Below are 14,205 nucleotides of genomic sequence, written 5' to 3' on the forward strand. Positions count from 1 at the left end.
CTGAGCTGCCAGTTTTAAAAAAATCCACGGTTGATAATTTTATGGTACCATATTTCATTATGGTACCATATTTTATTATGGTAAAAAACTTGCATCTGCATAACTTATGATTTTGACGCAAGTTATCCATTACATTTTGTTTTTTTACAGTAAAATTCTGTCGACTGAGCCTTCAGTTTTTAAAATATTTTTACAATAAAATCCAGAGTTGATGATTTTCTGGTACCATATTTTACTATGGGAAAAAAACTCGCATCTGCTTAACTTTGATTTTGACGCAAGTTATCCATTAAATTGTACACTTTAAAAATGACCAAAAGATTTTACTGTCAAATTTAGGGATTTTTTTTTTACAGCATAAGTTGGAAAAAAAAAATGACCAATGTTTGTTTTTATACAGTAAAATTCTGTCGACTGAGCTGCCAGTTTTTAATTTTTTTTTTACTATAAAATCCACGGTTGATCATTTTATGGTACCATATTTTATTATGGTACAATATTTTATCATGGTAAACAACTTGCATCTGCATAACTTATGATTTTGACGCAAGTTATCCATTAAATTGTACATTTTAAAAATGACCAAATGATTTTACTGTAAAATTTAGGGAGGTTTTTTTTACAGCATAAGTTGGAAAAAAAAACGACCAATGTTTTTTTTTTACAGTAAAATTCTGTCGACTGAGCTGTCAGTTTTTAAAATATTTTTACGATAAAATCCACAGTTGAGGATTTTATGGTACCATATTTTATTATGGTAAAAAACTTGCATCTACTTAACTTTGATTTTGACGCAAGTTATCCATTAAATTGTACACTGCGATTTCTGAACGGAATCGCAAGATGGATCACATCATGGAGAAGCTTGCTGAAAAGGAAAATTGAAGTGAATTTGAGAGCACCCAGCATGGACGAATAGAACAGACAAGTCATAGTTTTGTCTGCTCGCGGAAAACAAACAGCCTAATTTACGATTTGACTTCCTGGAATGGCCTTGACGCTGTGGAAACAGGACCAGGCTGTTCTGAAAAACACCCCCGAGAAAACCTCAATGATGGACGCTTTTGACCTCCCTCCCTCCCTCCTCAACGACACCTGGAGTCGAACTTTTACAGATCGGCCTCAGTCTAAAAAACATTACATCATCACACTCAAGACAATTGAGCATACACGCACACACACCCCCAACCCCACGCTACGCCTTCACCACCGCTTTTTCCCCTCGGGGTGATTGTCGGATGGCAGCGCTTCAAAGCAGCGGTCGCCTTCGAGTTTGTCGTGATTAAATGTAACGTGTTTATGTGTGCATTGCATGGAGGTTTTTTTCACACTCCAGACTAGATTGTATTTTTTTACTCATCTTTTTCCCCAGCGTTATACCTTTTTCCCATCTTTTACGGGGCGCCTCGAGGCCACCCATCAGCGATCCGGTTCTGTAACCCTCTACACTGTTTGTTTGTCTAATCTTGAACGGGTTTGTGCTGAAAACAAAGTTTCGTTGCAATTGTGCAATGACAATAAAGACCTACCTACCTACCTACCTACCTATCCTATTGAAAAGCTCACCAACTATTTGAGGCAGAGAATAGCCGTCCAGATCCAATAGAATGGTTCCTGCTTGAAGACACGTCCTGAGCTCAAACAGACTGTGCAGGGACAGCGTGGAAACGTGCGGTTTGCTCCACCTCTCGCCTCCTTCCTCCACTTTCTCCTCAAACTTCACCCACCTGTGAAAAAGACGTCAAATCAAATCAAGCCCAGTCGGCGGTGGTGTTTGACCGTGAGGCTTCGGTGAAGATGACACAGGGTGTGTTGTCCACGGATGAGACACGAATAAACTACTTACTTTATTGCATCACCCCTTTGACGGCCAGGTAATACAAATTACACCTTTTTTTTTTTTTTAATCACATCCACTGGAGCTCGCATTCTAGTTGTCTCTCCTTCGACAAATGAACAGAATTTTTCACTAAGTAGAAACCATACTTGCCAACCTTGAGACCTCCGGATTCAGGAGATGGGGTGTTAGGGGTTGATGTGGGCGGGGTTGGGGGTCTATATTGTAGCGTCCCGGAAGAGTTAGTGCCGCAAGGGGTTCTGGGTATTTTTTCTGTTGTGCTACGGTGCGGATGTTTTCCCGAAATGTGTTTGTCATTCTTGTTTGGTGTGGGTTCACAGTGTTTATACGGCCACCTTCAGTGTGACCTGTCATAAGTCATAAAATTGGGGTCCCACAGTAAATTTTTGGGGTCCCACTTTTTTGTAAGCGATTTGAAAACAAGTGATAAACGTATGCATTGTCTTGTTATAGCTCACATTTTATATTGTGTTTTGGAAAAAGGTTGTCATATATGTTACTTAATTCATTAAAATAAATAATTTAAAAAAGGAGACAAATTTGTATGCATATGTAAAAGTACTCAGTTATAAACATTCATTCACTTCTTTCCTTCATGGATCTAAACTTTTTTTCATTTTTTTAAATTTAACAAGTTGTATTTATTTCGGTATAAAAGTGTAAAAAGTGTTTTTCTTCGGTCATGAATGGTGTGCCAGGGCATACATACTTTTTATAATTAACGCTTTAATCTCAACTTCATATCTATTCCTCATTTCAAAATGTTTTTTTTTTTGTTTTCCGCCCTTTTTTGTCAAACAAACTATGTTGTTTTATGGAAAACACTCAAAATATGTAAAATCTTCCACCATAAGTTATTTTTCAAAGTGGAATAATTGATTTGACGTGGTGGAGTCCTGGAAGAGTTAGTGCTGCAAGGGGTTCTGGGTATTTGTTCTGCTGTGTTTATGTTGTGTTACGGTGCGGATATTCTCCCGAAATGTGTTTTTCATTCTTGTTTGGTGTGGGTTCACAGTGTGGCGCATATTTGTAACAGTGTTAATGTTGTTTATGCGGCCACCCTCAGTGTGACCTGTATGGCTGTTGACCAAGTATGCATGCATTCACTTGTGTGTTTGTGAAGGCACGCCCAAAATGTTGTTGTCCGGGTGGAAATCGGGAGAAATTCGGGAGATTTCGAGAGGGGCACTGAAATTCGGGAGTCTCCCGGGAAAAATCGTGAGGGTTGGCAAGTATGGTAGAAACACAGCTGACCCGGCCCGACATTGGAAAGTTCTCTTGACTTATTATCCGACAAATACGGTAATCGGGTTTTGTGAGAGAGTCGTCACCTGGCGGACTCCTTCCACTCCAGCTCATCCCCTTCCCGCTGCAAAGTGTCCATCTCAGTGAAGAGCGTGGGCGTGGGCAGGTCATCGTCCTCGTTCAGGATGTAACGTAGCCGCTCTGCTGCCGGTGACACTTGGTGAAGACAAACACAAGTTAAGAAAGAAATGAGTTATGAGATATTTAAAGTTCGATGGTTTGGTAAAATTGATAAAACAGCTGCAAACTATAACTTGCAACAAAAGAATGTACAACAATTCTTCTCAACTAAAGAGGAGAAATATAACTACAGATGTCCGATAATGGCTTTTTAGCCTATATCCGATATTCTGATATTTTCTAACTCTTAAGTAACGATACCAATATCAACCGATACAGATATAAACAGTCGTGGAACTAACATATTATTATGCCTAATTTTGTTGTGATGCCCCACTTTATGCGTTAAACCAGGGGTCTCAAACTCAATTTACCTGGGAGCCACTGGATGCAGAGTCTGGGTGAGGCTGGGCCGCGAGAAAAGACTACTTGAAAATATATATTTTTAAATGTCTTTAGTTTGATTTTCAACACAAAATGAAATCCAAATTTAAATGAAACAAATGAAGTCATGTGAGGCAATGCAAATTAAACAATAATTAAAAAAAAAATAAAGGTTTGAATTGGTCCAGGTTATCGGGGACTGTTACTGCTGACGGACAGGTGTCGCCGTGTGACTGCAGCCAGGCACGCAAGAAAACCCTCGTCTCCATGGCAACGTTTCTGTCGCTTTCACTCATTTGCCGCTTTTCCACGAATGCAGGGGTAGGCAACCCAGAACGTTGAAAAGGCCATTTAGGACCTAAATAACAAAGATTGTCTCAGCCTGGAGCCAACGATAGCACATTTAAACCCGAACGGGCTAACATCACAGCTAACGTGTTACACGTCCGATTCGCCCAGCAACTGTCTATCGGAGTATCAGCGCTGGGGTCCAGTGCACCACAGTTTTGTATTGTCCTCGGCGGAGTGCCTCGGAAGCTACCAGGCCACTCATCTCCCCGGCGCCGGGGGAGGGAGCGAGAGAGAGATACCAACACACACACACACACACACACACACACACACACACACACACACACACACACACAAACACACAAACACACACACATGACAAAGAGCAAGAGAGAGAGCAGGCGGGCGAGCGAGGAAGGAAGAGCGCGTGCGGGTCTAGTGGAAAAGTAGCAAAACGTTTCTCTGCTTGTATCATGCAAGTGACGTCAATGTTTTGCTCTGGAGAGCCACATACCACACCGTGATTGGTAGATTCTTTAAGCTGCGCACACAACGCTGTCAAGCTGATGGAATAATTATGTATATATCATCACACTAACTTTAGTATGCTTAAAGTCTGTTGCCTCAGCCACAGATGCTATCCCTGTTTTAGCCGCTAACAGCCAAGGACTTCAAGAACCTCAACGAAGAAAAGATGACAACACGCAGACAAAGCGGGGACAAGGCGAAATCACAAGCCCACCAGCCCATTCCGTCATGTACGCTTCGCATGATATACAAACTGTATGTGACCATTCCTTTTAGAGGTGGCCTCAGTGATGTTGACTATGGAACTCTGAATAAAAAGAGGGACGCGGGAGCTGAACCTCAGAAAGTTTAGGGCGAGACTGTGACCGAGTGCGCAGCGCCATGCGTTCTCCTCATGAGCTAAATTGAACTCGGTCTCTGCATGATTCCTTGCTTCTTGTCTGATTAATAGATGTCATCAGTGTTTGAACCTGACACAAGCGACATTCATGTAAAACCCGCGGGCCGCACTAATGTTAAACTTTCATATTTAGGTGGGGGCCGCAAAATAACGTCTCGCAGCTTTAAACAATGCAACAACGTTTTCCAAAATAAATCAACTCAAGTTATGGAAAAAAAATGCCAACATGGCACTGCCACTGCATTATTTTGACATCAAATTCTCATACTCAACTAAAATTAAGGAATGGTATAAAAATGTATCGAGGGAAAACTTAAAAACTTAAGTCTGAAAAGTTAGAAATGTAAGATAGGACCCTTTTAATGACCACGTACATACTTAAAGGGGAACATTATCACAATTTCAAAAGGGTTAAAAACAATAAAAATCAGTTCCCAGTGGTTTGTTGTATTTTTTGATTTTTTTTTCCAAATTTTACCGGTCCCGGAATATCCCTAAAAAAAGCTTTAAAGTTCTTGATTTTCGCTATTTGCAATGCGACTGTCCATTTCCCTGTGACGTCATACAGGGCTGCCAATACAAACAACATGGCGGTTACCACAGCAAGATATAGCGACATTAGCTCGGATTCAGACTCGGATTCAGACTCGGATTTCAGCGGCTTAAGCGATTCATCAGATTACGCATGTATTGAAACAGATGGTCGGAGTATGGAGGCAGATAGCGAAAACAAAATTGAAGAAGAAATTGAAGCTATTGAGCGAATAGCTATTGACGCTATTCGGCCATAGCGTGGGTGTACCTAATGAAGTGGCCCATAGCATGGCTGCCTTATTAGCATCGCCGGTAAAATGTGCGGACCAAACGATCAGGACTTTCGCATCTTTTGACACTGGAGCAACTTAAATCCGTCGATTGGTAAGTGTTTGTTTCGCATTAAATGTGGGTATCTAGTTTCAAATGTACATACAGCTGGCGCAAATAGCATTTTAGCATCGATTAGCGTAGCATTTTAGCATCGATTAGCTGGCAGTCATGCCGTGACCAAATATGTCTGATTAGCACATAAGTCAACAACATCAACAAAACTCTCCTTTGTGATTTCGTTGACTTAATGGTTGCAAATGCATCTGCAGGTTATCCATACATCTCTGTGCCATGTCTGCCTTAGCATCGCCGGTCAAATGTGAAGATACTTTGGTACATTCCATGGGGGTCTGGCGGCAGATTTCTTGCCAGTGGTGCAACTTGAATCCCTCCCTGTTAGTGTTGTTACACCCTCCGACAACACACCGACGAGGCATGATGTCTCCAAGGTTACAAAAAAATAGTCGAAAAAACGGAAAATAACAGAGCTGAGACCCGGTGTTCGTAATGTGTTGAAAATGAAAATGGCGGGTGTGTTACCTCGGTGACGTCACGTTCTGACGTCTTCGCTAAAAGACCGATAAACAGAAAGGCGTTTAATTTGCCAGAATTCACCCATGTAGAGTTCGGAAATCGGTTAAAAAAATACATGGTCTTTTTTCTGCAACATTGACGCTTGCATAGGTTTGGTGATAATGTTCCCCTTTAAAGCGGCACTCCTTGAAAGTACAGAACAATCCTTTCTACGTCGATGATGGCTGGCATGACTTGTGCTGTAGGCTAACAAGCTACTGTACATGTCATCATATGGACGGATGTAATTACTGTCACCCAATGTCCTCACTGATCAATTATATTGACATACACTGCTGACACTTAACCAGCGCTTGTTCCATATGACGTGTTCCATTGACTGGGTTGAGTTCAAAACAAAGATTATAAACAATGCCATATGGCTTTTCATTATGTTTTGTAAACTAAGTTTTATCGTGTTGTTAAACGGAGAGATGTCATTTTCTTTCTCTAAATAATGACCACATTTTTTATTACTTTTATTAGCTGGACTCATTCAGAATAATAAAAACAAAGGTTGACAATAATTACATAGTTGTCCTTGTCTGGGTTTTAAACCCGTTGTTTACGCTTTTTGGACTTGGCCTGTGTTTGGGGACGGAGTGGCGTGGTTGGGAGAGTGTGTGTGCCAGCAAACTGAGGGTTCCTGGTTCGATCCCCACCTTCTACCAGCCTCGTCACGTCCGTTGTGTCCTTGACAGATATACTTCACCCTTGCTCCTGATGGGTCATGGTTAGGGCCTTGCATGGCAGCTCCTGCCATCAGTGTGTGAATGTGTGTGTGAATGTGTGTGTGAATGGGTGAATGTGGAAATAGCGTCAAAGAGCTTTGAGTACCTTGAAGGTAGAAAAGCGTGATACAAGTATAACCCATTTACCATTTACCATTGTTCTTACTGACAGAGCAGTGGGGTCAAAATCAGTGTGTGAATGGGTGAATGTGGAAATAGTCTCAAAGCGCTTTAAGTACCTTGAAGGTAGAAAAGCGCTACACCAGTGTAACTAATTTACCATTTATCATTGTTTTTACTGTCAGAGCAGTGGGGTCTAAATCAGTGTGTTAATGTGTGCGTGAATGGGTGAATGTGGAAATAGTGTCAATGCGCTTTGAGTACCTTGAAGGTAGAAAAGCGTGATACAAGTATAACCCATTTACCATTTACCATTGTTCTTACTGTCAGAGCAATGGGGTCAAAATCAGTGTGTGAATGGGTGAATGTGGAAATAGCGTCAAAGCGCTTTGAGTACCTTCAAGGTAGAAACGCGCTATACAAGTATGACCCATTTACCATTGTTCTTACTGTCAGAGCAGTGCAGTCTAAGTCAGTGTGTGAATGGGTGAATGTGGAAATAGTGTCAAAGCGCTTTGAGGACCTTGAAGGTAGAAAAGCGTGATACAAGTATAACCCATTTATCATTTACCATTGTTCTTACTGTCAGAGCAGTGGAGTCTAAGTCAGTGTGTGAATGTGTGTGTGAATGGGTGAATGTGGAAATACTGTCAAAGCGCTTTGAGGACCTTGAAGGTAGATAAGCGCTACACCGGTGTAACTCATTTACCATTTACCATTGTTCTTACTGTCAGATCAGTGGAGTCTAAATCAGTGTGTGAATGGGTGAATGTGGAAATACTGTCAAAGTGCTTTGAGTACCTTGAAGTTAGAAAAGCGCTACACCAGTGTAACTCATTTACCATTGTTCTTACTGTCAGAGCAGTGGGGTCTAAATCAGTCTGTTAATGTGTGGGTGAATGGGTGAATGTGGAAATATTGTCAAAGTGCTTTGATTACTTTGAAGGTAGAAAAGTGCTATACAAGTATAACCCATTTACCATTTACCATTGTTCTTACTGTCAGAGCAGTGGGGTCTAAATCAGTGTGTGAATGGGTGAATGTGGAAATAGCGTCAAAGAGCTTTGAGTACCTTGAAGGTAGAAAAGCGTGATACAAGTATAACCCATTTACCATTGTTCTTACTGTCCGAGCAGTGCAGTCTAAGTCAGTGTGTGAATGGGTGAATGTAGAAATAGTGACAAAGCGCTTTGAGTACCTTGAAGGTAGAAAAGCGCTACACCAGTGTAACTCATTTACCATTTATCATTGTTCTTACTGTCAGAGCAGTGGGGTCTAAATCAGTGTGTTAATGTGTGCGTGAATGGGTGAATGTGGAAATAGTGTCAATGCGCTTTGAGTACCTTGAAGGTAGAAAAGCGTGATACAAGTATAACCCATTTACCATTTACCATTGTTCTTACTGTGAAAGCAGTGGGGTCTAAATCAGTGTGTGAATGTGTATGTGAATGGGTGAATGTGGAAATACCGTCAAAGCGCTTTGAGTACCTTAAAGGTAAAAAAAAGCGCTATACAAGTATAACCCATTTACCATTGTTCTTACTGTCAGAGCAGTAGGGTTCTAAATCAGTGTGTGTGAATGGGTGAATGTGGAAATAGTGTCAAAGCGCTTTGAGTACATTTAAGGTAGAAAAGCGCTACACCAGTGTAACTCATTTACCATTTATCATTGTTCTTACTGTCAGAGCAGTGGGGTCTAAATCAGTGTGTTAATGTGTGTGTGAATGGGTGAATGTGGAAATAGTGTCAATGCGCTTTGAGTACCTTGAAGGTAGAAAAGCGCTACACAAGTCTAACAGATTCACCATTTACCATTGTTCTTACTGTCAGAGCAGTGGAGTCTAAGTCAGTGTGTGAATGGGTGAATGTGGAAATACTGTCAAAGTGCTTTGAGTACCTTGAAGGTAGAAAAGCGCTATACAAGTATAACCCATTTACCATTGTTCTTACTATCAGAGAAGTGGGGTCAAAATCAGTGTGTGAATGGGTGAATGTGGAAATAGCGTCAAAGCGCTTTCAGTACCTTGAAGGTAGCGCTACACCAGTGTTACTCATTTACCATTTACCATTGTTCTTACTGTCAGAGCAGTGGGGTCTAAATCAGTGTGTGAATGGGTGTGTGAATGGGTGAATGTGGAAATACTGTCAAAGTGCTTTGAGTACCTTGAAGTTAGAAAAGCGCTACACCAGTGTAACTCATTTACCATTGTTCTTACTGTCAGAGCAGTGGGGTCTAAATCAGTCTGTTAATGTGTGTGTGAATGGGTGAATGTGGAAATAGTGTCAAAGCGCTTTGAGGACCTTGAAGGTAGAAAAGCGTGATACAAGTATAACCCATTTACCATTTACCATTGTTCTTACTGTCAGAGCAGTGGGGTCAAAATCAGTGTGTGAATGGGTGAATGTGTAAATAGTGTCAAAGCGCTTTGAGGACCTTGAAGGTAGAAAAGCGTGATACAAGTATAACCCATTTACCATTTACCATTGTTCTTACTGTTAGAGCAGTGGGGTCTAAATCAGTGTGTGAATGTGTGTGTGAATGGGTGAATGTGGAAATAGTTTCAAAGCGCTTTGAGTACCTTGAAGGTAGAAAAGTGCTATACAAGTATAACCCATTTACCATTGTTCTTACTGTCAGAGCAGTGGGGTCTAAGTCAGTGTGTGAATGGGTGAATGTGGAAATATTGTCAAAGTGCTTTGATTACTTTGAAGGTAGAAAAGTGCTATACAAGTATAATCCATTTACCATTTACCATTGTTCTTACTGTCAGAGCAGTGGGGTCTAAATCAGTGTGTGAATGGGTGAATGTGGAAATAGCGTCAAAGAGTTTTGAGTACCTTGAAGGTAGAAAAGCGTGATACAAGTATAACCCATTTAACATTTACCATTGTTCTTACTGTCAGAGCAGTGGAGTCTAAGTCAGTGTGTGAATGGGTGAATGTGGATAGTGTCAATGCCCTTTGAGTACCTTGAAGGTAGAAAAGCGCTACACAAGTATAACCCATTCACCATTTACCATTGTTCTTACTGTCAGCGCAGTGGGGTCTAAATCAGTGTGTGAATGGGTGAATGTCAAAATAGTGTCAATGCGCTTTAAGTACTTTGAAGGTAGAAAAGCTCTACACAAGTACAACCCATTTACCATTTGAAAAAACATCCATACCACCACTATGGAATCCTTTCTCTGCACCGGGGTCCGAACCCGACAATTAATCACAGAGCAAACCGAACAAATATGAACCTTGTGGACTCTGAGTCCCCGAGGGGGGTTATGGAGGCTATTAACAGTTTTTCTAACCTCTCTAGAGCCCTACAGAACCTTAGAACAATTTGTAGATTCACTTAACTCCTGCCTCCTCCTCCTGAACCCAACATTCCGAATCTTACAAGATGCTCTGAGGAATTGGAAACCTGCAAGCCAGCTTTCTTTGGACCATATTGTATTTTTTCTCACAATAGGTCAAAGCGAATCTTCATAATCATATTGGCTCAGGCAAGACGGCAGAATGGGCTGGACCTGAATTACAGGAGCCCTCTTTGTTGTACCATCTGTGGCACTTTACTTGTCCATGAACTGAAACCTCCTTTGATCACCTTATTCAGAGCAGAGAGTGTATTGTCAGTACATCACAATCTTCTGTCTCCTTCTATGCACTAATGGCCGAGAGCAGCTTTGAGGGGAAGGGTTTCTTTGAGACAAACTAAACGAATGGTGTAAGTAAAGCAAATAGAACTAGATGTTTCAATCCCTTTGGTAAGTAGGAACAGTCTTGACGGTAGCAGTCGGTGTGAAGTGGTGAAAGGGAGGGTAAGGCACCATTGTTCTTGCTTCATCGACGTTTCGTTGATTTGAAGCCCACCACGTCTCCAGAGGGCTCAACGGTGTACCTAGCGTCCCAGGTACACCCCCCTCCATGCCATACCCTCCACATCCTGTTGGACTATGCATGGCAGGGTCGTCCTTTTCCCTGAGTCAGGCCTAAGCCTGACCGCATACCATTGTTTCTTATTTTACCGCCCAGTTGGGGTCCTTGCGCTTAATCCAGAGCCAGTTGCTGGCTTTTTCGGCAGGATTTGACATGGACTTGATAGCCTGTTGGAGGGAGCGTCCCCTTCACCCCCATTTTCCTCAACAGACTGACGGTAGACGTGGCAATAAATCCCCTGCATCCCAACCCCAACTGGGAAAATGTTGTATTTCCACTGGGTGTGAATTCTCCTTGCCCTTATGTGGGTTCTTCCGAGGATGTCGGTGTGTTGTCGGAGGGTGTAACAACACTAACAGGGAGGGATTCAAGTTGCACCACTGGCAAGAAATCTGCCGCCAGACCCCCATTGAATGTACCAAAGTGTCTGCACATTTGACCGGCGATGCTAAGACAGACATGGCACAGAGATGTATGGATAACCTGCAGATGCATTTGCAACAATTAAGTCAACTAAATCACAAAGGTGAGTTTTGTTGATGTTGTTGACTTATGTGCTAATCAGACATATTTGGTGGCAGCATGACTGGCGGCTAATCGATGCTAACATGCTATTTACGCTAGCTGTATGTACATTTGAAACTAGATACCCACATTTAATGCGAAACAAACACTTACCAATCGACGGATTTAAGTTGCTCCAGTGTCACAAGATGCGCAAGTCCTGATCGTTTGGTCCGCACATTTTACCGGCGATGCTAATAAGGCAGCCATGCTATGGGCCACTTCATTAGGTACACCCATGCTATGGCCGAATAGCGTCAATAGCTATTCGCTCAATAGCTTCAGTTTCTTCTTCAATTTCGTTTTCGCTATCTGCCTCCATACTCCGACCATCTGTTTCAATACATGCGTAATCTGTTGAATCGCTTAAGCCGCTGAAATCCGAGTCTTGATTCCGAGCTAATCTCGCTATATCTTGCTGTGGTAACCGCCATGTTGTTTGTATTGGCAGCCCTGTATGACGTCACAGGGAAATGGACAGCCTCATCGCAAATAGCGAAAATCAAGAACTTTAAAGGTTTTTTTAGGGATATTCCGGGAGGTGTAAAATTTTGAAAAAAACTTTGAAAAATAAAACAAGCCACTGGGAACTGATTTTTATTGTTTTTAACCCTTTTAAAATTGTGATAATGTTCCCCTTTAAACTGTCCACCATTGGTGCCCGAGCTTTCAGCCGCTCTGCCCCCACTTCTTTGGAACTCTTTGCCACCAGACCTTCAAAACTTGGACTCAATATCCCTCTTCAAGTCAAGACTCAAATCACATTTCTGCTTATTCTTTGTAATCATCTTCTCTTATCTATCTTTGTTGTTGTTGTTGTTTTTATCCAATCTGATTTTATTGTTTGGATTTTGTTCGGTGTCCTAGAGTGCCCAGAAAGGCGCCTTATAAATACAATTTAGTATTATTATTATTATTATCACTATGCCACTAAACTGCAGACAATTCTTGTTGTTTATATGTTGTATAGTCGCTGCTGTCTTGGATCCGCTTTGAACTGAACTCTCGCGGCTGTGTTGGAGCCACTATGGATTGAACTTTCACAGTATCATGTTAGACCCGCTCGACATCCATTGCTTTCGGTCCCCTACGGGGGGGGGAGATTATTAGTAGTATATTCAGTTATTTCAGTTACTTATGTTGACAGTCCTCTGATCAGGACGTTCGCATTGACACTGGATCAACTTAAATCCGTCGATTGGTAAGTGTTTGTTTGGAGTCTAGATTTGAGGGTTTTGTGTTTGTTTCGGTTGTGTTGGAGCCACTATGGATTGAACTTTCTCAGTATCATGTTAGACCCGCTCGACATCCATTGCTTTCGGTCCCCTAGAGGGGGGAGGGGGGGATTATTAGTAATATATTCAGTTATTTCAGTTACTTATGTTGACAGTCCTCTGATCAGGACTTTCGCATTGACACTGGATCAACTTAAATCCGTCGATTGGTAAGTGTTTGTTTGGAGTCTAGATTTGAGGGTTTTGTGTTTGTTTCGGTTGTGTTGGAGCCACTATGGATTGAACTTTCACAGTATCATGTTAGGCCCGCTCGACATCCATTGCTTTCGGTCCCCTAGAGAGGGGGGGGGGGGGGTTGCCCACATATGAGGTCCTATCCAAGGTTCTCATAGTCATCATCTCCTTGCCCACTGGGTGTGAGTTTTCCTTGCCCTTATGTGGGTTCTTCCGAGGATGTCGTAGTCGTAGTGGTTTGTACAGTCCTTTGAGACATTTGTGATTTAGGGCTATATAAATAAACATTGATTGATTGATTTATAATCATCCCGACCTTAAAAAGAACTTGATTATTATACCCACGATGACGGATGTACATTTTTAGAACAGTTACTTAGACAGTTAATGTGTATAACGTATTGGTTTGTGAGCCCATAGGATTTAAAATTTTCATACAGAATATATTACTAAAAATCAGTCAGCATCCAAGCTGTAGCAAGTACTGACGTCTGCAGCCAAAATGTTCTAAGGTCCGACCTCGACAATGGTTCTTGATTCTGTTGTGGTTGACTTACTTGTGCGGTTGATGTCTTGGGGAATCTGCTCGTGCGAATCCATAAGCCCTTCCTCCATATCTACGTCTCTGTACTGGTCATGCTCATGGTGTCTGTGATGACTGTAGCGTCTGTCTCTGTCCGCGTGGGAAGTATCATTGCTGGAACGCCTTCGCCTGCGCTTTCGCCGATACCCTTGCGGAACTGGGACGCCAATGTAGATGGACTGATGGTCTGTGAACAAAAAAACAAAAACGTTTTAACATTAAAACATTGCTACTTGGGATGGAGAGGACACATAAGTGGGATTTCAGTTACTTATGTTGACACGCCTCAGATTGGCCGACTGACATCAACATACAGTAAGCTGTTTGCGGAGAGGGAGTGTGATCAGCACGCTTGCAGGGGCAAATGTATCTTGACCATCGTCCCGGCAAGAAATCTGCGTTCAAAGAACTCCGACTTATTAGTGATTCCCGGAGCCCAAAAAAAGTCTGCGGGCTATAGAGCGTTATATTCCAGTACTCTGGAA

General features: G+C 41.9%; 1 protein-coding gene across 2 annotated transcripts in view; it reads right to left on the reverse strand.

Moving 5' to 3' along the window:
- Positions 1-14,205, reverse strand: part of slc4a5a (solute carrier family 4 member 5a) — a 124,554-nt gene that overhangs the window by 94,163 nt on the left and 16,186 nt on the right. For both annotated transcript variants that reach the window (XM_061906975.1, XM_061906974.1), the window contains exons 3-5: positions 13,695-13,907; positions 3,190-3,319; positions 1,567-1,727 (exon numbers count right to left, since the gene is read on the reverse strand). In XM_061906975.1, the coding sequence (XP_061762959.1) occupies positions 1,567-1,727; positions 3,190-3,319; positions 13,695-13,907 (504 nt within the window). The remainder of the gene's footprint in view (positions 1-1,566; positions 1,728-3,189; positions 3,320-13,694; positions 13,908-14,205) is intronic.

The sequence above is a fragment of the Nerophis ophidion genome, linkage group LG07 (genome assembly GCF_033978795.1).
Source record: "Nerophis ophidion isolate RoL-2023_Sa linkage group LG07, RoL_Noph_v1.0, whole genome shotgun sequence".
Taxonomy (NCBI): Eukaryota; Metazoa; Chordata; class Actinopteri; order Syngnathiformes; family Syngnathidae; genus Nerophis; species Nerophis ophidion.